Source organism: Melozone crissalis, unplaced genomic scaffold (assembly GCF_028551555.1).
Source record: "Melozone crissalis strain CALT ecotype California unplaced genomic scaffold, PUWL_Pcris_2 ptg000018l_1, whole genome shotgun sequence".
Lineage (NCBI taxonomy): Eukaryota > Metazoa > Chordata > Aves > Passeriformes > Passerellidae > Melozone > Melozone crissalis.
In genome coordinates this window covers 12,387,086-12,411,157 of record NW_026535796.1, presented here as the reverse complement: position 1 = coordinate 12,411,157, position 24,072 = coordinate 12,387,086, and the positions used below count along the sequence as shown (strand labels likewise).

Sequence of the window (24,072 nt, the reverse complement as noted above, 5' to 3'; positions counted from 1 at the left end):
ACCTCCACCTCCTTCTGAATGTTATTACTGATGAAAGCCAGGGTGCTTTGAATACCACCCACCCATGCCACTGCTAATCAGGTTTAGCATATGTTGTCTTCCACAAGACTCACCTGCTCTAGCGTAGGCTTTCCTTTATTTCCCCCTGCAGCAGAAGGTGCAAGTCACCTGCACTGCCCATCCTCAGCCCCCTGCCCCCACGTGCTGCTGTCCCTTTTCACAGCCCCATACTGCAGTGCTGCTCCCCTTCCAGACCTCTTTGCAGCTGTCCTGCTCGAGTAACACCAGGCCACGTCCTGTTCAGCCACGGGAGCGTGTCCAAGGCAGTCCTCCAGAGAGGTGTGGTGATGCACATTCCCTCCCCCCTGCATCGTGGGCTCAGACTGTGTGTGCTGCAGTCTCATACTGCAACAGCATCGCTGCTGGCAATGAGCACTTGGGTCTGGGTTTCCAGAGGTTGGTCCCTCAGCAAGAAGAGTCAGTTCCTTGACTTCACATCCTGATCTAGCCCAAAAGACAGGTCTACCACTGCCCTTATTGTCCTAGTCACTTGGAAATACCACCCATCCTTCCCTGACTCCTGGAAACACTGTGATGGTGTAACTCCACCAGCCCACAGACTGCAGATTAGATGGCATTTGTTTCCAGGCATGGTGGGCTGCTTTGCTCAGATACCTGTCTCTCCTCAGTTCCCTGCCTATTGGTAGGACTCAGGATGATGGATTAGATGAAGCAATGCAGAGTCAACACCTGAGTGGACATTTGGAAATGTACATGGAAACTAAGTACAGCTTGTCAGGGAATGAGACTGTAATTTTACACACAGTTTTAGGCAGCTAACACTACTGATAGAGACAGTTTTACCCAATGCTCACTGCTTCTTCTGACCCTTTATCTCTTTTTAACCTGATTGCTTTATCTCTTTTTAACCTGATTTTAATCAAAATCCAGCTGAAAAACAATCCAGCACAACAAACAAAAACGACTTCCCAAAATCATATTTTTTTTAAATCTGAATTTGTTCCCTGATCTGACTGACATGTACCCTCACAAATATTTGCACCAGCACAACTAAGGAGGCAGGGCAGGGTCAAAAGAAGACATTCTGGTGGAAGCAGAGAAACTGCCTCTTAGCAGCAGTGTCAGGCCATGCCAGCTGGTAGTGTGAACCTACATCATAAATATTATAACTTCCTGTCTATGGGAAGTTATATTTACTGACTTCAATGACAGCACTGTTTGTTAAATGCTGGAGTAAAATGTTTCCTTTTTTCCTGTTTTTCTTAGGACTCCGCCAGGTTATATGTGGGAACCCTGCCAAGGCCCTCCATGTGAGGAGGCAAAAGCTAGGTGTATGCTTTTCTTGTAAACTTCATATTCCTGCATGGTGACCCCCACAACTCCTGGGATAAACTGAACTCCCACTGTGGCTTGTAGCAGCTCACTCTGTTCTGTAGCCAAGAACCCCCAAGATGCAGTTGCCTTGAGGAGGACAGAGGGTCCCCTGCCATGATGTTGCATGTGCCCATGTGTTAGCAGCAGTGGACCATCAGCTGCAAGGGAGCAGTGAAAATCATGTATCAGCTGCTGGGGGCAGATTTCCCATCCTCCTGCAATGAGCAAAGTACAAGGCAGGCTTGCAAAACTTGATAGTATTTCTACAACAGTTATTAAGAGAAAGACTTTTTTCAGCAGTGTTTCTTTGATGTTGGTGTAAACAGACAGCTTGCTAATGCTGCAAGGTCATTCCTGTTGACTAAACAAACACAAAGCCAGAGTTTGTTCCTCTTGGCAGTGGGGTGGTGCCCCTGCCCTGTGGGTCAGCCTGCTCATTTTGGCTGTAATTCGGTGAGAGGATACCCATGTGTGTAAAGGGGAGCAGCCTGGCTTGTCATGGTCAGCTTTTGTTGGCCCTGAGGTTCAAAACACCACAGCTACACATGAGTAGATTTAAACAGGCTAGGGTATATCAGGGAGATGCACAGGACACAGACTTAATGCTCACAACAGATGTTAAAGAACTGCAGGGAAAAGATAGGTACTGCCCATGTCTTTCTGCTACCACAGCCTCAGCATAGGAAGCTTTTCTGAAACAAATTTGAACATTTTAGGGAATTATTAAGAACTGGGATGTGGAATTGAGCTGTGGTCATATACTGAGTAATGCAGTTTCTGTGGTACTGGTCTTAATATGCTTATAGGTATAGGTGCTATAGGCTTATATCCAGTGAAATACAAATCAACAATTTTGTCACTGCTACCGTGGGTTCCTCAGGCTGTAATGGTACATGACTGGGAAGTGAAACTTCTTAAAACTGAGGAGTTAGAAAATGATGAGGGATAAACTAAAAACTCAGAAACAACAGTGGGCTTTGATGTATGCTGAAATCTACATCTAGAAACGGAGCTGGGAAGTGTTCCCATGGATATCTAGATAACTTGTGCCATTTCCACAGCCACCTGCTGTGAGGCCTTTGAAACCATCTGGTCTGACGACAGAAAACCTTTGTGGCTCTGGAGGAGGAAGAGATCTGCACCTGGAAAAGGTGTCCTCTGACCTGGGAGCATGGATGGAGCAGCACAAGGGGTGAGACCGCTGGGGAGATAGATCTTGCCATGCCATAAACTCTGCATTCATTTTCTGCTGCAAAAATAAGATCAGCGCTTTGGCCACCTGCTGGTGGTTTCGAGGGATAATCTCGGCCCCTGCCTTCCTGTCCCTGCTTTGGGCGGCAGTCCTCCTGCCTGGAGCATCTGCGGGATGGCAAGGGAGAAGGATCCTCCTCCTTTTCTCTGGAGCACAGGCAGGATGGGCTCACTTCCTTAGCAAGAGCAGAGAAATGACTTCTCATAACTGGTGAGCTGTTCTTGGCCCTGACAGTGTCTGGTAAAAGAGCTGAAAGGGGATTGGCTTTTCTGCAAGCACCACATTGGCCTAAGCAAATAAAAGGCTGAAAGAAATACCACCTTGCTGAGATCTGATAAGTCTCACAGATAGGTAATGGTTATTTTGGAAGTAAAAATGGTTTTATTTCTCTGAGCTTACTTCACTGGGTAGTATTTTAAATCTGCCCCACTTCACCTGATTAACTTTAAGATGCTTGAGATAATCAGACACAGGCATCTTAGATGGCTGGTCCCATTTAAATGAGTTTTCATATCTCCTGGAAGGTGTGAAGTAACAGTGGGTAACTAAATCCACTGCAGGGTGTTTGCCTGAGTGGCTGCATTTGACCAGCTGCATAAACACACTCAAAAGCTAATTAAAGGTGTGATACTTGATGTTGTCCAGGTGCCTGCAAACAGGTCAGCAAGAACAAGCCAGCCAAGCACTGAAGGTGAATGAAGGTGAAGACTGGAGCCTGACTGACAGCTTAGGAAATGAGTTGAGGGAGGCCTGTAATGAGGACCTCATTGAAAGGATTTCATTTGACTCTTCTTCCCGTTCCTCCTCAGGTACTGGACCTAAACCCCTGGGGGAGGGTTGGCCTTGGGCCAAACACGTGCTGTTTGTAGATAGGTACGTGGGTAATCCAGTGTTTTATGGGATCTGGCATCTGTGCTCCAGGGCAGCAGCTGGAAAATGCCATTGCAGGGCCAGACCCTAAGCAATCCATTCCAGTTTTCAAGCAGGACATTGTGGCCAGCTGTGTTGACCATCAGTTGATATATTTCAGCATGAATATGTAGAATTAAGAGGAGCAAAGGTGATCTCACACTAGCTTAGCATCAAGTGCAGTAGAAGGACAGGTCTCTGTCTTTTACCTTGTGTCATTAATTTATGACACTGCCAGGCGAGTCTAAAATATTGTCATTCCTACTGAGCTGTATTTGAACCCAGTTGGCACTGATGTAAATAATGGCTGAGCTGGTGATTAAGGTTTAACTGAACAACTGGGAATTCTGGAACGATATGCAACCAAAAGGAAGCATTCAGTAAAAGGTTTAAAAATGGAACATGCTCTTCTACTCAGGAATAAAGCCAAAGGCTTCTCTGAAATTGCATTTACGTGAATAAAAGCAGAATTCCCACTCTTCACTACTTGTTGAATATTGGCTTTAAAAATATTAAAAACATTAATAATGGTTATTCCAAACACATATCAAATAGAGGACCATATATAATTACAACTTCAATCTTTTTTCTGTTATTAATCTAAACAACTCCTTTTTTCTCAATAAGTGAAAGCATGTGAGATTTCATTTTACATTTCTTTCAAGGGTAAAAATGGATCTACTAAAAAATTTAGAAAAATATAATATATTAAAAAAAAAAAAAAGGAAATATCATTAAATTATTCAAAGCCTCTATGTGTATTAACAGTACTATAAACAGTATCTCCCTAACAAGAATAAAGGCTGTTTGGAAAAATCTAAAGGAATGGCCTATTGTCCAGTACCCACAAAAGTCTTAGATTATGATCTCATGATCTCTTTAGATTTAATCTGGTCTTCTTCAGATTTTATGTGATTTCTTTACACTGAGTATGATGGTCTCCTCATCTTTCTAGATTGACAGGACAATGTCACAAACATCCCGCAGTGTACCAGTGTCATGCCCTATAGCACTGTGAAAGTGAATGGTTGGGCATCTTCTGACTAAATCTGTGGGATGATGATGGATTAGTTTGAAATCTAGAATTGTCTGAGGTGGTGGGGGGACTGACCAGGATCCTAATGACGCTTAGAAGTGTGTCCAGTGCAGTGTGAGTTTCTCACAGAAGAACTTGTTGCTGGAAGCAATCCTTCTGACCAGAAAAGGACAAGTCATCTGAGCAAAGCCACTCTTACATAAAAATGTTTGCAGCATCAGATCCATATAAACTGTATTTTTTGGAAGGCGTTGAATGTTATTTCAGGCTCTTGAGTCAGACATACCAGTCTCTCAGAGTGGCTCTACTTGAAAACAAATATGAAGTTTAGACATTTTAAAAGTATATCATATGATACAAACTGTTCCATGAAAACTTTTTATCAGCTCTACCTAGGCAGTAAAATACATCCCCATCAACTGGGAGCCACAGAGATGAACTTTCTGGGCCTGAGTTTTGGTGGCACATTCTTTAGATTATGTTCCTGGCGTGGACCCTGCACATCAGGCACTTAGGTACAGTTAGGTTCTTTTAATAGACAAGAGCAATTGGATCCCTGCTATTTATAGAATGGTTGGTTCTTTCAATAGACAAGAGCAATCAGATCCCTGCTATATTTAGAATGGTTCTAAGCATGTGTGCATGCTGGTTATATTTATACGTCAGCAACAAGTTTTTTCTTCTCTGTGTGTTGCATGGAGAGAATGACATGGCTGAAACACAAAGAGCCAGAAAGTAGCCCTGCATGCAGTGCAATATTTTCCCCAGCAGTCAGGCACTTATTATGAGATTCCATGATCTCTGCCTCTGATTTAAAAAGTGGATCCGCTCATCTGTGATTATTCCTCTGCCTTACACTTCAGATCACTGGAAGGAGCCCTAAGGTATTTAGAACAAGTCAGTGCAGACACTGGCAGGGAATGATGCAGGTGTGATCCTGCCTGAGAACAGGAGGGCAGGTGAGCTCATGGGTGCCCTGTGAGCTCTGCATGTGAGCTGTTCCTCCCTTGGCATGTCAGTAGCAGTGCTGGCAGAGAGGCTGACAGTGAACCAAACCAACTGTCAGAGGAAGAAATTCAACATGGACACATCTGCCCACCCAGCTCCATCACATAGCATCTCCAAAATCTTTCACTCCCTGGGTTAGTCACGTAGCAGTCAGATGAACTGGTAAATCACTGTGCTTTCCACTCTGTTTCAGGTTCATCACAGGCTCAGGAGGATGCAGTGTTCTCCAACACAAAACATTATCTAATTCCATCCCCTCCAAAAAACCCTTCACCTGCCTCTGCAGTGGATGTTGCAGCAAGACCCTGGAAAACAAGGATTCATAGGGGCATAAAAATACCCAGCCAAGAGGAGGACAGACAGTGTACACAGAAATGCTGGTCAAAGGCTCATCAAGAGTATTCGGCCCAGCCTCTGGACAAAGAACCCACTCTCCTGGGCCTGCACAGCACGATGGCTGCCTCTGCATCCCAAGGGCACTGCCAGCATGTGGGCTGCACCAGCCAGCCAAGGCCCATTCCAGGACCAGCAGCTGTTGGGTCACCAAGGATCAGGTATGTGCACTGGAATGCATCTGGGGAAGGGACTTCATGGCAGGAAAAGGCAGATTTCTCTATTGTCTCTGAGGTCTCCTGCTTCTTCTGTAAAATTAATTCCTTTTATTTGTGCTGACATTTACCTTTGATTGTCTAAAGGTAAAGAAACATTTTCCCATGTTCCTTGTAGGTTGAGTATTGTAAATTTTGTATTTTCTTGAATAATAGCCCAGAATTTTGCTGTGCTCTTACTGCTCGATTCTCGTGTTCCCCACCCAGAGCCAATGCTGTGTCTGTTGCAAAGATCTTGTGGCGCTTGTTCAAAACTCTCCTCCAGTACACTCCAGGAAGGGTTCCTGACATCCCACTTGGGTTTTTTCCCTGACATAAATTCATGTTAGATTGAGCTCTGGAAAATAAAGTAGGCATTAAAGAAGTGTCACATGTGCCAAAACATGTTTATTTCTGAACCTGTTTGCTGTAAATTTAGCATCCTGTTGTTGCTTCTTTGAAGAAATACAACAGAGGACTTGTGACATGACAGCTTGGGTTTGAGCTGAGGGAGTCACTTTGGAGTCAGCAAAGGCAGAGAGCATGTGCCTTGTGTGGGAAGCTCGTGTGCCTGGGGCTGCTCCCAGGCCCAGCAGCTTTTGGTTCAGTTTTCAGAGCTGCTGAGGAGAATGCAGATATTCAAATCCAGAGTGCAGTCTCACCACAGAGTTTTCCTCTTTTCCTCAGGCCCATCATGGATGAGAGCCCTTCTAAAGAGATCAACCACCAGCATCCAGCTGCCTGCTCATCCACAAAAGCCTTGCAGAGGTTCAGGCCAATGAATTCTGTTTGGCCCCTGACTGCCAGGTCCATTCTGCAGTCATTGCCACACAAATCCAGTGCCACAAAAACATCTCAGAACAGAAGTCCTCAGTCCTAGAAGGTACCCAGTTGCCAGCATGTGTTGGAGCCATGTACATGGTGCAGCTGTGAAGGATCAATGCTATCTTGCAGCTTCTGCAAGCTAAACACAGAGCAGTTCAAACAATTCATGTGATTTGCCTCAATTCACGATACAGCTGGTCCACAAATATTTTAAGAGCAACCACTGATCAACCAATGAGCTAATGAATGTCTTATTACAGAAAAATATGGTTATTTTTGCAACCTATACACACTAAAACAGAACAAATCCTATCATACTTCCTCTCATCCACACCATGCCCAGCTCTGTGAGTCAGGCAGGGACAGCAAACAGAGCAGAGCATGGAGCCTGCTGCCTGTGGAGAGGGCTGGAGGAGGTGACCTACCAGCAGCCAGCAGTGTGCCTTTTGCAGTCCTGGATGTTAAACATGTGAGGGCCAAAACCAAGGGCTTGAGAGGAAGTGTTGACCAGAGCAGGCTCTGAGGGAAGGGTGTGTTGCCTGAGGAAAAGCCCAGAAAGGCTGGATGATTTGAAAGTTTATGCCCCCACAGGAGCTCACCCTATTCACAGGCATTGGAGGTTCTTGTAGGATGCATTGCTATGGGAGCAAATGCTGAACAAGTGGCTTATCCCAATATTAACATGTTTGTTTGCTCCATAGCTACCTGGAAGGATTTGTCTCACTTCCTCTGAATAGACATTGCATTCCAGAACTTCCCCGACAGAGCTGACTTCTGTCACCAGGTGTCAGAGCATCCTCTGCATGTGCCTTTTACCTCCATCCCATTTCTAGCTTTCTCAGATCAAATAGACTTTCCAATTTGTTATAATTGGATAATTTTAAGTGATGATGCAGCAAAGCAGGGAAGTAAGGGAATAATCTCATTTTTTATTTCAATAGGGCATTTGCTTCATGTTCAGGTAAGATCCAAAATATCTGTTTTAGTGACTGCAGTCTGTGAGATGCTGTTCCAAATGACTGTGTCTTTCAACTTTATTGATGTTGCAGTCTGAAACCATGCATCATCACATTTTTTCCAGTTTAAATTACTGTGTTAGATTGCATTTTTTAAATCAGTTTATAAAACAGTAATTACACAATGAGTTAATGAATTGGTTTATGCCTCCTTTCTGCTGGCCATCTTAACTTAGAGAAGCAGAATAGACAAGGCCCTGAAATTTCCTTCTCGTCATGGTGCTCCTTGCACCACTTTATCTTACAAAACAGTCTGGAGCTTGAAGCTAGTTTGCCCAGTTTTGGTATGTCCTAGCAGAAATCATCTATCAAAAATCATTTAAAACTATGTGGCAAGTGATTTTGTGCAATATTATGGATGCAGGCAGGATTTCACCTAGCAACAATGCCTGTGCCCTTAAATAGGCTCCTAAATCTGACTTTTTGCCAGTGTCACTGACAGTACCATCACACACACAAAAAAAAAGGTGGCCTTGTAAAAGAAAGAAGACACTGACAGCACTGACCCTTTTCTATATCCAGGGTCCTACCAGGGGGTAATGGGTAGAACTGTCTTCTCCAGATATTCAGAGTCTCCTTCTCAATCGACATCTTTCATTTCAAAGGGGTGGAGGGGAAAAAAATTCAGTGGGTGTGTAAACTGGGTCTGGACATGAGCATCTGCAGAGACAAAACTCTTGGTACAGATCTGGAAAGTCTCTCAAAAGCATCTGTGGTCTCATCTCTCAGCAAACTCCACGTGGCTCTCTATGTGCACAGAGCAAGAAGCTTCTCTGAGCTGGCAGAGAGGATGTGGAGAAATGCTCAGAAAAAAACAGCTCTGCCCTGTGTGCGGGAAATCAGTGCCTGAGGGCTTCATCAAAACCATTTAACTCAGGGTTTCCTGTTGTACCTTCCCATCAGACATCCCAGTGGTGACTCTCAGGGCTGCAGGCTGTGTGTGACCTTCAGAACAGCCACCCTACCCCTCATTAGTCAGCTCTGCCCCACTGGTGGCCTAACCAAGGCACTCACATGTTGCATGGTGGTGTGGTGTGCTCACAGGGGCAGGAGGAGGTGTCTAGTGTGCCTGTTGGTCACTGCATCAGTTGGTGACCCATCCATCACCCCCTCAGGTGCCTATGGACAGGGGCACATGTGTACAACAGCCTGGGTGCCACTTGCTCTGGTGTCTGTGGGGATTTAGAGCAGAACTGAGTGGCCAGCCTGTCATGCATAGAACAGCAGAGAGGCTTGCTAAGAGAGCAGGTTAGTGATTACAGCCCAGGCTGATGGGGCAGAAGGGCTGGTAGCCTCCTCTCTTCTCTCTGCCAATAGTTGTGCACATCATTTCCCAGGGCTGTCACGCTGTTGTCTGTTGCAGTTTCCAGGACAAGGAAAATAAGCAGGGCCATTCTGTCTGGACAGCTATAACAGATCCACGGGGAAAATTATTGTCCTGGCTTAGCCTCTGCTTGTTCATCTTCCACCTTTTTCATCTAGAAAATGGAAAAGCCAGCCAGGTCTTTAATAGGCTAATTAGGAAATGTAAGGCATGATGGGCTATTTGTGAATTCAGTTCTCTTGGCCCAAAAGGGAAAAAGGGGAGTTTCATTGTATGGGCATTTTGTCACCATTTCCTCTGTTAAAATCACACATTGGTCCCTTGAATACAGACAAAGTCCTTTAATGAATGAGTTTATTCCCATCCCTGCCTCTGCAGACTCTTAATGTTTGTCTCAGTAGGATCCTTGCTTCCAGTTGGATGTGACCAGTTTCAGACGAACATTACCAGAGTCCTTTCCCTCATTCTTGTAATGGGCCAGGAGCTGCTGATGCCTTTAAGTATCTCACTGCCTTAATGGGGTTTGCTGCTGGCTGCCAAATTGATATCTAGTGTGTAAGCTGGAGAGAGGGGTGAGAACTGCTCCCTCACCTATTAATAAATCAGCACTGCAGGGAAGAGATTTCTGCTGGGAGCCAAGTCTCACCAGTACACACTGCTAAGGGAGGGGGTGGTAACATGAGAACAGCTGCCCTGCAGGGAGCTGGGCTCAGAACAGAGGGATTTGGCCCAAAATGACAATGCTGCAGCATTAGCAGAAGCATGATCCATCCAGGAGGCCTCTCAGCATCACTTAGCTGGTGTCCCATGAACAGCACTGCTGGAGTGACTGCTGCTGCCCTGCATACTGAAAGGATCAGCCAGAACTTAAAAAAAAACATGGGAGAAAGAAGTAGGGAGCTGTGTGCCAGCCAGTTATTTCAGTGACTGAGAATATCCCTCAGTGACTAAGAACATCCCTTCCCCTGAAAGGAGCATGTCTGGGACAGCATCCCACCCAGACAAGTGGGCCCTGACAAGCAAAGATGGCTCCTGCTCAGCCTTGGATTGGGTTCTGCACCTCCCAGCTCTGCAGAGCCCAGCCCATTGTGGACACCTTGGCACCCCATTTAGGAACAGGCCAAAGGAGATGCTCACCCTGTCCAGTGTCCCCATGGCAGCTGTGGGCACAGCCCCAGGGCTCATGGCTATTGTGCTTGTTGCCAAGGCCATTACTGTCATTGAAGGCCTGAGATTGCTTTGCACTTGGAACAAGTTAATCTTCATTAAAGGATGAATAGAAGATATTTTCTTTGGCTGTCAAGGAGGGGAAAACACAGGAGATGTTCAGGAAGGAAAATGCCACACGTGTCCCTTCAAATACACACAAATGGCAGGCCAGCTCAGGATCATTACTCAGGATCATTTCCTACACGATTGCTTGGCATGTTCAGAGCCTGACAAGCTTGTCTCCTTGCCAGGGGCAGTATCTGCACCCAGAGTGGAACACAGGTGCTTCTGGGGTATGATGAGTCAAATGGCTCATGCTCCACAGTGTCAGTCTCTGCACTGATCACACAGGGTTTTTGTTGATGGCTTAGGTGTCTGCTGGGTACCATCTGTTGCCAGGTGAGATGAATCCTGCCCTGCAATGGTTTTTTCATTACACCAGAGAATCCTGGCCCTGTTTTTATTGTTTTGTTCCTCTAAAATTACCCCAAGAGATACCGGAAATGTCCTGGCTGAGACAAAGGGTCAGCCTTGGAGAGTGGAGACAGCGTGTGAGCACTGGGGCAGCAATGTGCGCTTGGCTCTTTGAGCCAGTCTGGGAAGCTTTTGTACCTTCCAGAGAGGCACAGGTGGGGCAGGACAGCTGCAGGACACCAAGGAGGGCTTGTCCTGGACTGAATTCAAGGTGCCAGAGCAGACCCTGAGCTGGTGAAGAGCTGACCTGGTGCAGGTGCATCTGGGAGGGCTGGTCTGCTGCCCTTTCCCCAGGAGAGGGGGAGATCTCTCCTCACAGAGAAGGATTATGGCTGCCCTTTTGGAAACCAGTTCAGCCAGCTGGGAAGTGACCCAGGTGATGGAGATCCTACCCTGGAGGTCTCTTGCTGTCACCAGAAATAAAATAACCTTTCAGTGACAGCCTTGATCCAGCCTTAGGGGCACTGCAGAAATTTCTGATCTCTGCCCTGGTTTCCAACAACCCAAGGAGAAATTATGTGATATGAGAGGAGGCGTGGCATGGTCTTACACAGGCAACAATTGCAGGGGCTCACTCTCACCCATCCCTCAACAAGGGGCTCCTCTCCACACTGCCTTCATTAGCCTCGTGGCTGTGCATCCCCAGGTGGAGTTCACAGTCATTGTGCTAAAATTAAGGTAGTAATTGAGATAATTTTTTAAGCTGCCAGGACACAACGGCCTTGCAACAGAATCCTTCTGCATGGCACAGCGTAAAGCAGAAAAAGAAAACGTCGGATTACTGGGTGGGGAGTTGAAGTGTCGTTTATAGATATAAAACCTGTGCCTGAGGAACGGAGCGAGTGCAAATGCAGGCAGGCAGGCGCCGCTTTTGCAGGGTTCGGAGAGCAGGAGGAATGCCTCGGAAGGGACGCTAGAGGGAAGAAGAGAGTCTCGCAAGTGCAACTTCCAAAAGCAGAAGGACTCGAAAGCCAAACCCAAGCAGCTCCAGGTCGTTCAGGAGGCATTTGGCGCTCAGTGGGCTCAACATTTTCTCTTTACCTATCCAGCATCCAGTGTGCTGGCCTCGTGCGGTGCCCCAAATGCAATACGCTGGTAGTGGCTTGCTGTATCACACACCACTTCAATGTATTTGGAAATATTTTCTTAGGAAGCCTGTAATGCCCACAAAGTGTAGTGGAGAACATCCCAGCCCCACTGTGGCACTGGAAAGCTGAGGTGCTTTTGGGGTGTTATAGGGCACGTCCATATAATAATGCTGTGTGCAGCCCCAGCATGTCTTAAAGATATCATTATCACAGCCTGTAGCTATGAGCGACAAACAGGCTCAGCAGGGATCTTGGCCCTCTTCCTGATGTCAGGATGGCACTGGGAGACCCTGGCAGGTCACAGGGGCTGGTGCCAAGGCTTCAACATCTGCCACCGCCCAGCCCATGTAATTTCTATCCCAGCCCTTTCCCCATGTGGAAGCTGTCAAAAATCAACACCCACATTCCCACTGCTGTTTTGTGGGCAGGGTCAGACCCTTCCTCCCCAACAGAGAGCACCAGCCCAGTTTCTTCTCCATCCCTGGGCCACTTTGCTGCTGCAGGCTCCTGTCACCTGCATCATCCACAGCCCTGGGGACACTTAGAGCCATGACAGGGGCCTGAAGGTGAGTACCACAGCAGCTGCTCTTTCCTCTGCAGCCAACCCCATCAGCCCTGGCCGTGCTGCCTGCAGGGACAGTGCTGAGCTGTGCTGCCTCCTGGTCCTGCTCTGCTGGGCTTGTGCTGACCCAGGGTACAGCAAACACGGCTCTACCGTCTGCCGTGTGAGGGACACACAGAGATGTCGGGCTCAGGGCAGAAAGAAGGGGTGGAACTGCTGTGGGGGGAAGCAGTGGAAGCCTTTGGGAGGTGTGTCCAGCAGGAGGGCACTTGGTGAGCAGAGGGGGAAGCATGCCCCAGCGGGCGGCAGAGGGGAGATGGACATGCCAGCAGCTGGGGTCGGGCTGGGAGCACCAGCAGTCCTGTCACAGCAGGAGAGGCTTGTTCTCCTGCTCCAGAGGTGGAGGCAGTGACCAGGCTGGGCTGATGGATCCCCCTCCAGCCCCCTCAGGAGTGGAGGGATTAGAGCAGGTCATGCTGTGCCCAGACCACCCAAATGACTGCTATGTCTTACCAGGGCAAGCACCTTTCAGGGGCAGGGTATGGACCTGCCAGCCCTTACCAGAAAAATGCTGCACACCAGGAACAACAGTCAGGATCAGGACAGGTCATCTTGCCCAGGAGAAGGGGATTTCCTGGAATTAGTCACCAAATCTTCCCTCTTCAGAAGCTCAGCCCCAAAAGCTGCTAGGTTCCTCCAAGGAATGTTTCCTGCTACCTCCCCAGGTGGGGCTTCACAGTGATAGCAAGGGATTAAAAATATTTAGAGGTCTTGTAGGGTCAAAGCAACAAACACTTTTTTTCCCCTGGATGATCACTAACAAAATTGGTTTTTAAGTAGGGGGGGAAAAAAATCTCAAACCCTATATTTTCCCTGATTTCTCCTATCCCTTTTATGTAGTGTCAATTTGGGTGGTTTTGAAGAAGAAAAAGAGAGGCATTAGTTTTCCCTTTCAACTGCTGTTGCCCAATCCTGATTTTTTTTTTTTTAATTATGAACAGTCCAGGGGAAGCAGCAATCCAAACACAAACCTGTGGATTAGATTAGTGGCATGTAAAAACAAATGAGAGGCCCTTGCTGCTGTGGGAAAAGCAATTACCTTAAGATCAAGCAACTTTGCAAGTGATGTACAGAAGAAGGGAAAGAGATGGATGGGGCTCCATGTCGTGCTGACATTTGGGAAGGTGGCCAAAAGTGCAAGAGGCAGATTGTGTGTGTGCAGCTCTGTGTGTGTGTGTGTGTGTGGATGGCTCTGGCATCACTGTCACCCTGCCCTGAGACAAAGGCAGAGGGCATGGGAGTTCAAATGAGAGCTGCAGGATTAGTTTGGAGTGTATGCAGGAGTGTTGCAGGCAGAATAGAAGTTTCAGACAAGGTTTGTCCAGGAGACCCTCCCATTGAGCCACAAGGGTCAGAAAGGATCCCCTTGATTTCTAAACTCCTTCTCAAAGAGGAGTCTGGATCCAACCCTTGGTCAATGGTTTCTATCTAAAGGATTATATAAGTGCAATTGAGCCTTTATACAACTTTGTGCTGCAGAATTAAGGATGGCTAACCAAATATATTTATATGAATGAAATAAGCAATTTATTTCAATTGATGATTATAATGATTAGACTAAAAAAACTTTAATCAGAATTGTTTACTACACAATAGTTTTAACTACTAGTATAGTGCACATTTTTATAAATATTGAAGCAATTAAATTAAAGTTGGCAAAATAATTATTGAGTAGAGATTGATGTTACCCATTTCAATGACCATGGGCAAATCTCTTTTGCTCAGCATTGAGGGGTGTCTCCATTCAAGAGTGGGATCTGCACACAGACCCAAAAAGGGGGGTATTAGAGGACCCTGCCATTAAAAAGCAGGACTGGGTTGTTATAGTATGATGTGATTGACTGTCAGCCATATATTTGTAGGCCCCCTGTGTCAGCGCTGCAGCCTTCAGCTCAGCACCATTAGATAAGTCATCAGTACTAGCACTTGTTGGTTTCTTTATCAGAAGCTTTGTCTGCCACCTCCTCACCAGTGCCAGTTTCTGTCAGGAAACATTGTTCTTCACATCCTCAGAATGTTTAACTTTGGGCTTGATGAGTCAGCCTTCTCTCAGCATTCTTCTGCACCAAAAGCAGCCTGACCCCTCCTACTGCATTTGCCACTGATAGCCTGATAACTTCTGCAAATAGGGTAAAGTCTGAGCTGTTTTGCCCCCACCTAGGCAGAGCATCCTGCTACCAGGAGGGCTTAGCCCCCAAGACCCTGATGGGGTCTGTAGCTCAGCCACTGCCAATTCAGGGTGAGTGTGGAGATAGCAATGAGCTGCAAACACACTCCTCCTCCATTTGCAGCTCTTGGCAGGCTTTTTGTCTCCTCCTGGATGCTGGAGCCAGCACAGTCTCCCAATGAGTCTCTGGCACAAGGACTGTGAGAATCCTTTCATTCTAGATCACAGAATGGTTTGTGTTGGAAGGAACTTTAAGGATCATATAATTCCAATCCCATGCCCCAAGCTGTGTCCTACCCCAAGGCACATTCCCCATCTGCCCTTATCACTGTCCTTCCCTGCTCCAGGTCACTGCAGAGAGGAGATGAGGCCAAGCAGCTCTGCAAATCTCAGCATTTCTGTTTCCCTCTATTCTGGGGTGTCGGTGCAGTGGGGAGCACCTCCATGTTCAGTTGTGTGGTGGGGTCACCCCAAACACCAGCAGTCACCCCACACATGTCTCAAGCAGCATTTCAGCCTCATGATGAAGGCAGCAGAAGCCCTTTTCTGCCCCCCATGACAGTGTCACCCAGGCGAGCACTTGAGCAGCAGCAGGGGTGCATGGGCAGGGTCAGCCCTTCTGGCAGGGACAGTGGTTTTAAAGCAGCAGGGCAGATTTCCAGCTGCTGCAAACGGGTGCTGCCTCCCTGATTTCCACCCAGGCTAGCTTGCCTATATGTGCTAGCTGCAGAGCTGGTCCTTCAATCTCCATGCACAGTGCCTGTCTTGGCCAGGATCCTGGGGTGCTGGCAGGGTTTGGCTGGTTTATTTAACGGGTGCTGGGGCTGTTGACTGTCACACGCAATTCACTCCTGTTCTGGATCACAGAGTTTGAGCCATCTCCATTTCCAATGCTTCTGTCACAGCTCTGTTTGCAATAGCATTGCCATTCAGCAGCTGCCTGTGCTGCATGGCCAAGTGGGCTTCCAAAACTTGAGGGCATCTCCCAGGCTCCCATGAGACCAGCAGGTGCTCAGCACCCATCTGTATCTGTCCTGCTGACCTCTGGGAGGGCCTGCTCCAAGCTCCTGGCTTAGGTCAGGGAATGGTGGTATGCTTTGGTCCTGACACATCAGCCAAGTGTGTCCAGGGTTCCCCATCTCCTGCTCAGACATATATTGGTGCTTTTAACTGGAGCCACAAGCTCTTCACAATGGGATCAGGTTGGCTTGGGATGAGAGACCAGGGATGAGCTAGAGTTCACCAAGGTGAGCAGGCAGGTGCCAATTCACCGGCTCTGAGTAAATTAATGATGCTGCCAGGGAGAAGGCTGTAGTAGATAAAAAATATAGCTGAAAAGCAGGAGAGAGTTGAGTAGAAGAGAATATAAAAATATCTCTGTTAGAGTATATTCTAACCCCTTAACCTTTTGTCCCCAGTCCTGCATCATTTCCAGTTGTAGCCAGTAGCAGATGCCCAGGGAAAAGCCATCAGAGCATAGGAACAAACAGGACGGGTTAACATCTCTTCCTTATCTTGCCTCACCTCTGTGGCTACGTGCCTGTTGCACAGGACAAGTAAACATCAAAATGGACCCAAAATGCTCTCTGGCTTTCCAGAAAATCTGTAGCTCAGTGGCTGTGAATTTAATCAGTGAACTTAAATCTTTGCATTTAATACACAGCAGATATGATTAGATTTTTCTCCATTAAGTCTCCCAAGCTTTTTGAGGGGTGGCATCCCCTCGACACTCCTTATCCCCATACTGGGATGCAGCTGGTGCAACTGCCAATGGATTTATTTCTATTTTTCTTTCTAATAGTGAAAGCCCAGAATACCAACTGCTATGACAAGATAAAATGTTTATTTTACAAGTGGACTAGAATTTAAGGGAGACTGTCATTGCTACTTATTCACAGACTGTTACCCAAATTTCTCTACTCTCCCCATGCTGCTGCATGTCACCTCTTCCTTGCTCCATGTATTTCCAGGAACAGGCTCTCCCATGCAGGGCTTGTCTCTGAGGGTTCCCCCTTTGGTTTACTGGGGCACTTTGTGCTCCAGCATAATTTGCTGTGTGGCCCTGCATCCTTCAAATTACAGAGCAAGCAGTAGGATTGTGCATGGAGAAGGGACGGGGGAGCATGCCAGGCTCCATCCCTCTGTAACACCCCAGCCGCTGTCATCCTCTCCCCAGCATACCCATGCTCCTGAGTGGGCAGTGGGCCTCCTGGAGAAGGGTGAGCCCCTGGTGCTGCAGGTGCAAATATTTGCACCCAGGCTCCTGCCGGGGCTGTGGAGAGGAAGAGCTGTCCCGCGATGCCCTTGCCCACCTGATGGGGACCCGCTGCAGTGCGAGTGTCACTCTGCTGTGGCTGAGCCCTGCGGCAGCCCGCCTTTTCCTTATTTGTTTTTCTCCCTGTGAGAGCTATTCTTTCCCTCCCATATGCTGTAATAATTACAAGTGATAACTTAACAGCTGCTCTGCTATTCCGGGCTCAGCAGAGCCACGCGCCTCCACCTTCCCTCCCTCCCACGGCTCTGGGTCAATGTCTTGGCTCCAGCAATCAGGGATTCCTGCAATTTTTGCCACTCAGGAGGATCTGGACTCTTTTCCCCTCCATTGCCATCTGTCTCCCACCCGCCCGGCCCAGCATCACGAAGGGGGATGGGACGGTGACATCCATCTGTTACCATGGAGAAAGCTGAGCCAGCGAAGGGACGCACCCTGTGTCCTGGGTGACGGCCAGCAGAGAGGGGTTGAAAGGGATTTTCTTGTGTATCTGTTTTATTATCATGTGTCTGTTGTCACTCATGGGGTCTGCTGCAGGTGACAACTGCCACCCTTGGTCACAATGGACCTTAGGAATCCCCTCAGCCCTCTTGCTGGAGAAGGTGGTGGCCTTAGGCCTGGTGTGGCATCCCAGATGGTGGACCAAGTCCACATCACTAAAATAAACCATTTGCCTGCCTTCCTCCTCTGCAACAGTGGTGGTGGCTCCTAAGGAGATGATAGACCTTCAATAGCAGCCCTGGGGCCCAGGGAAGCAATCAGGCTTCCCATTTTGGGTGTGAAAGGGTTTTTCTCCTTTTACAAGAGAATTTTGCCTCCAGTTTTTCTGTTTGCTGAAAGCCCAGCATGAAAAAAGTCAGGATGAGATGTTTCTGCCTGCTCCCCACAAAGAAAATGCTGCATCCCTGAGCATTCCAGTCCTTCCCCAGTCAGCAAGGCTACCCAGGCCAGAAGTGCCTCTTGGGCACAGATGACGATTCCCAGAAATGTGTAAAGACAGCCCAATGGTGGTAGTGAGAAACACAGAAGTCTGTGTCGGGCAGTGTCATCCATCCAGCCTACAAAAGGCTGCATTCTGCTTCCCAAGCACTGGAAATCTGACACCTGCCTGCTTGCTCCTGTGCAGTCCCATAGTGGTCACTTCCCATATTCCAAAGGCAGCAGTGCTGGTACCTCTGGTTGCAGCAGGCTTGAAACTGTGGTACAGCCCCACAGAGCAGCCTGCAAAGGTTCTGCAGCATGGCCAGCATCTGAATTCGTATTTGGCAATCTGCAGTGCAGGCAGGGTGCCTGTGCTTCCTCTCTTATGTGTGCTAGCCTTTACTGACATAGTAAAATGCTGAGAATTAAGGACAGAATTTTACCTAAGGATGGAATTTGCCAGAGCCATCAGCCCCCAGTGGTCTTGGCTCTTGTCACCCTGCACAAACGTCATCTGCACATCTGATACATATCACAGCAGGTGACATCTTCCCCTGCTACCTGCCAGCTGTCCTTGTAGGCAGCAGATCCCACAGGATACCTAGGATAGGTCTTTCTAAGGAGCAGTGGTGGATAATCTTCCCTGTGGTCCTCCCAAAGCTGTAAGTGGGAATAAGAATTGGGAGTGTGCAAGAAGGTGGGCCTTCCCAGGAATTTCATTTCCCAGGCTGGGAACTCTGCTGCTGGCACCACTTCAAAGCAATGGTGGGCAAGGTGAGGGTCCACAGACGGGAGTTTTGTGCATACAGACACTTCTCACACTTTGGGGTGACCACAGAAATTGCAGCTCTTGGCTTTTGGGTCACCAGCTGCAATGCTTGCCTTGAACTGTGCCCCACCCAGAGGGCGTTTGGAAGAGGTGATGTGGTGCTTATCTGAGCTGGCTTTGATGCTTGGCAGCTGTGCAGGACCACCAAGCAGAGGCTTCAGTGGTGGCACTGAGACACACTGGACGAAAGCTCACCAGGGGAAGCAACACGTGCCTCGCTCGCAGCTCCCACACAGGAGTAGGCAGCCCCAGGAAGAGGCGGCTTGGAAAGCCTGTGCCATCTCCTAGGGAGAGCTGGCAGCTCCATCTGGCTCTGCTTCAGAGGAGCTCTCCAAGGAGCTGCCGAGGGTGGCCAGAGTGGGGCCTGTGGGTGGTGTGCCAGGAGCAGGAGAGGAGGAGCAGAAAGAGAGGGAGGAGGAGTGGGTGGGATACACGTGCCCCACACCGCCGAGTTTCCTTTGCAGGGAGGCAATCCTTCATTAAAGCAACTGCTCTGCTCCAGGGGAAGGGTGGTGCGTTTAGGGGCTTGTGTGTGGTGTGATGCTGGTGCTCAGGTGCAGGGGAGGTGTTCCTGCACAGTGACCCCACAGTGACCTGGGGACATGCAGAGCTTTGTGTGCAGGAGCTTCAGCCCACAAGTGCTCGAAGCCACCACGTGTATTTGCTGCATGGCAAAGTCTCTTTGCAGCTCTGCTCATTTTCACGGGTCTCGCACCTTGCTCTTACTCTCCAGAAAGGCAGGAATTCTTTTGTTGAAGATAGCAATGTGCTAACAGAGTTCTTATTGAAACAGGGCAGCCAGGGTATTTGTTAGGATAAAAACACATGGGGTTAGCACTGTGCTCCTCACTTCTCTGAGCCCAGGCAATTGCACAGCAAAATTACAGTCCTTATCTGCACTCAGGTTTTGCAGCAATGTAACTGCAGCCATTTGGCTTTTAGTTTCTTCATTTCAATCTCTTTGATCATGTGCCACGATTAATCTGATCTCTATGAGGCGGGATGAGTAGGAGTCAGAAGAAAAACTGTAATCGTCTGTGCCTTTGGCATGCGGGAACGGAATAATTTTGTAGTCTCATCTCCATGCTGGTAGCTCTAGGAAAAGTCTCCATCCCTTCATCAGCTAGCAACACTATGCAAGGCTAAGGGATGCTGATCTAAATGGAATTATTGAGAGCTAGGTATCATTACTGTTCCTTGTTCCCTAATTTTTCAGGCTGCAGCATCTCCATGACACAAACCACATGGTCAGTGACTGAAATGCAGCTGGCAACAATGAGCTCCTAACACAAAGATAAATTCATTATAAGCTCTTTGCTGTTATTTGCTCCCACCTGCCTTGTCATGACACCAGGCTGCTAACTCCCTGTGTTGTTTCTTTGCCTGAGTCAAATGAAACATGAGGTTTTGTTGGGCTGGGAGGAAGGGAGCAAGGAGAAAGGGCATGGGGAGGTGACATCATGCTGCCCAGCCCTGTCCTGGCTCTCCTGACAGTTTTTCCTTGCCAGTTCCCACCAGCGCAGCGCTGGCACTGGTTTTTGCTGTCCTGACAGCTACATAGAGGTGTTTCCCTGCTCCTAGCCAAGAGTGCCCTTCCCCAACTGCAGAGCATTGCTTTAATTCTGTCTGCACCAACCCTGGTGTCCATCACAGCCCTTTCTGTTTTGAAAGCCCTCCCTTTCCTAGGCAAAATGATCCAAATTCCTTTACCAGCACACCTCATCACTTTACTCTCCATCTGATTGTGCAGCTCTCTTTGAGCATTGCTTACTTTTATTGAAAAGCATTACCAGCACAGAGCAGAGATAACCATGTAAGGGACCTGTTTTAAACTGTCCAACAAGGCATTGTTAACCCATATCACAGATTATAATCAAAAGCATCTTTTCTATAGAAATTCTTCTTCTTGCCCAATTGACTTTTCCAGCAAAAACAACTCGCTCTGTCCTCCATTTGCCCAAATGATTATCCCATGTCATGTCACTTGTACTTCTGTTGAATTATGTTTTGCACTGGGTATTTTTCCCTCCCCACACACCCTTAGGAAGTGAGTGATTCCTTTCCTAAGCTCCATCAGAGATCAACAGGTGCCAGGGAGGTGGGGAGATGCTGAGACTAGAGGATAGAGAGCCCAAAAGGGCCAAGTGGGTCTGTCCACAGCACCAGGTTTAAATAAAAGGCCTGGATGGATTATCACTGTTCCCAAGTCCCCTCACAGACCCTGAGGGCTTCTTGGCTGCCCAAAAAAGAGAGAAACTCTCAGGTGCTTCTGTTCTGGTGTAATTATGACGGGCAATTTAAAATCAGCCAAGAGCTGTATTGACAGTGTCATTTGGAACATAATGGACTAATGGTCCCTTCAATTTAATTAAGGATTTTTTCAAATTACAAACTAACCTGAATTAAGATGAGAGTGTATACAGAAAGACTTAATGTGGTTCCACTAATTTAGATTTGCAGTCTTAATTATTTGGATTAATTTTCCAAAAGGACACATGACATTTCTATTGGTGTAAAGACCTACAAGAAGTGAAGCAGGTGTTTTGAAAGTGAAATAGTTTTGCCTTTTCAGGGGTGCAAGTCTTGGTAAGACATCTTTTAAAAATCTGGATTAGTACCTCCTTCCCAGGCAAGAATAAGCTACAGAAACATAAAGGATCATGCTTCAATTTTACAGGTGTGTGTGTGTCTGCACACACACATATATATATATTTATATATATACACACACACATGGGAGTGGGTGGTTGTGTGTCTGCCTGTGTCTATGTGAAAAAACAATGGCTGGGAAAGTTGTTCCACTTTGATTACTCTAACAGCTTTAAATCAATGTAACATCTAAATGATAGCAAGGCTTAAGGCAGTGGCCAGAAGGTGATGACAGAATCATCTGTGGTGGTTTATTACTTGTTTTTCCTCCAGTTGCTTCCTGTCTTCCTCCTCTCCAAGTTACTCAGTACTCTCTGGCTGCTCAGGATTGATGTGTCCATAGCACAGGCAGTGGGAATCATTGGGAAACTTCTCCTCCCCATAGCACATTTGACTGGGTTTAGCTTGGACAGCCGTTGTTCTGAAGTTCCCTCCCTGTCCAGCTGGATCCCTTTAGGAAAAAAGGAAACCCAAGTCACTTCTCTTTGCAGGAGAAACTGCCCTGGAGCCCCCCATCCAGTGCATCCAGTGTTTGCTGGAACACTGCTTCAAAAGGTGTGTAGTAATTGAGTCATCCAACTCTGCCTTGCAAAAAGCTCCTTAAGGTGCCATGTTTTGCTCTGCTGTCCTTAACACCATTGCTGGGAATGGGTGGTTTTGGGAGCAGGCCAGGGCAGCCTCCGGCCCTCTGCACACCAGGATGGGGGCAAAGAAGCCACTTGTGGTGTTTGAGTGGTGGTACCACCCAGATGATCAAACAGAAACCACTGCTCCTTTGGGAATGTCACTATCTCAGCACACACCAGAGGCTGATCAGGGGAGGGTGAAAACCTTGGCTTTGGAGAAGAGACACCGGAGCCGAGACCTCAGTTACGCTTCTGCAATGGAAGGAAATCCAAGGGTGGCTGAGTCAGGCTGTGAGCAACACGCCTGGCATCTCCCAGGAGATCAGCTGCAGAGTCAGGAGCTGAAGCTTGCTTTTCTGCACACAGATCAGGTGCCTGCAGACACTTGCAGGTGTGTAGGTGTGAGCTGGTCCTGGGAAAGAGAGACCAGTGGACTTCAGATGGGAGAAGAGCCATGGCTTGCCGTTCCTCCCAAATCCTGTAAAAGGATGCTCATGGAAAAGCAACATCCAATCTGTCTTTCAAACCCAGGGCAGTTTCCTTGTAAGAAATGGAAAGAGGGAAGAAAAGAGAATTGCCTTTTCAAAAATGTTTGCTTTAAGTAACCCTCCCACTTTGGGGTCTCAGGACTGAAAGGCAGGAAGAAAGGGCTTGTTGACCTGATGTTAACATTCAGCTGTCAACCTTTCAGCTCCATGATCCTCACATGCCGCTGCTTAATCCAGGAGGAAAAAAAACACAAAGCCTGCCCAGAGCCTGTGCCATCTCATTAACATTTGGCTTAGGCAAGATTTCTGTCCTGCACAGGGAGTGCAGGAGCTCCAGTTCAAGCAGCTCTCCTCTGCTGTGTGCAGGGACAGAGGTTTGTCACAGCTTCTGCAGTGCTGTGCTTTGGGGTCAGGGTCCTTGAGCTGACAAAACATAGTTCAGGCAGAGACACTGGCATTTTTTGGCTTATTGAGAACTTGAACAGACATCTCTGTGAGGTCCTCCTCTGTGCCAGAAAGAGGTGATTCCCAACAGGCACAAGACACAGACCAAACACAGGTTTGGCTGGTGCCTGGCACCTCTTATTGGGGTTGGGGATCCCACAAGGCCATAAAAGCCAGACTGCAGCCTCAGGTTTGACATCCCACATCCCACATCCCCATCATGTGTATAAAGCAAGGTCATAGGGATGGTTGAGGAAGAAATAATATGGGAGGGACAAGGAGCACATGGGCACCTTGCCCTACAGCCAGACATCTACTGCCCCCAGGCCCTTGCAGCTTTCACTTGATTAAACATGAAAGCTCTGTGGTTGCCTGAGCTGGCAAACATGGTTCAGCACACCTGAAGTTGGCAGGGATACCTGCTGCCCTGGGGTTGGCATGGGGCTGGCAAAGGTTTGCTCTTCCCATCTGGGAGCTGGCAAGAATGTGTTCCCATCTGACAAGCAGGTGGGAGGAGGAAGGTGGGTGGCTTTATGCTGACTGATGTGAGCAGTGTGCTTTTGGTGGTGGAGGAACACGGCCATGGCCATGGGCTGAGTGGGATCACATGAGCTTGGAGATGGAGCTTGAACTGTGTGAGAGATAGATGATTCTTTGAAGGCATGGTGGGATTCTTCAGTGGGAGGACCTCTGTTCTAAGTATAACAAGTCACACTTTAGAAATAATTTGGTTGAGGTTGAGTTTCTTTGATGTAGGCAGAGGTCACACACTACAGGGAGAAATCACTCAGTGTTCTGCTTTCCTGTTGATAAACAGCTCTGATCCTGGGACAAGGCTGTGATCCATGGGGCTGTTTAGCCATGAGGAAGTAGAAACTCCTGCACTAAGCCAGATCAAGGGTCTGAATTGCTGAGCATCCTAAGGCTTCAG

At 47.8% G+C, this 24,072-nt stretch overlaps 2 protein-coding genes across 6 annotated transcripts in view; both read left to right on the top strand.

Moving 5' to 3' along the window:
• Positions 1-8,139, top strand: part of LRRC56 (leucine rich repeat containing 56) — a 58,978-nt gene extending 50,839 nt beyond the window's left edge. For all 5 annotated transcript variants that reach the window (XM_054276071.1, XM_054276072.1, XM_054276070.1 and 2 more), the window contains 5 exons: positions 1,288-1,352; positions 2,457-2,587; positions 3,293-3,456; positions 5,794-6,154; positions 6,875-8,139. In XM_054276071.1, coding sequence (XP_054132046.1) covers positions 1,288-1,352; positions 2,457-2,587; positions 3,293-3,456; positions 5,794-6,154; positions 6,875-7,067 — 914 coding nt within the window. In that variant the 3' untranslated portion in view covers positions 7,068-8,139. The remainder of the gene's footprint in view (positions 1-1,287; positions 1,353-2,456; positions 2,588-3,292; positions 3,457-5,793; positions 6,155-6,874) is intronic.
• Positions 1-24,072, top strand: part of RASSF7 (Ras association domain family member 7) — a 233,852-nt gene that overhangs the window by 168,993 nt on the left and 40,787 nt on the right. The gene's annotated exons all lie outside the window — the stretch shown is intronic.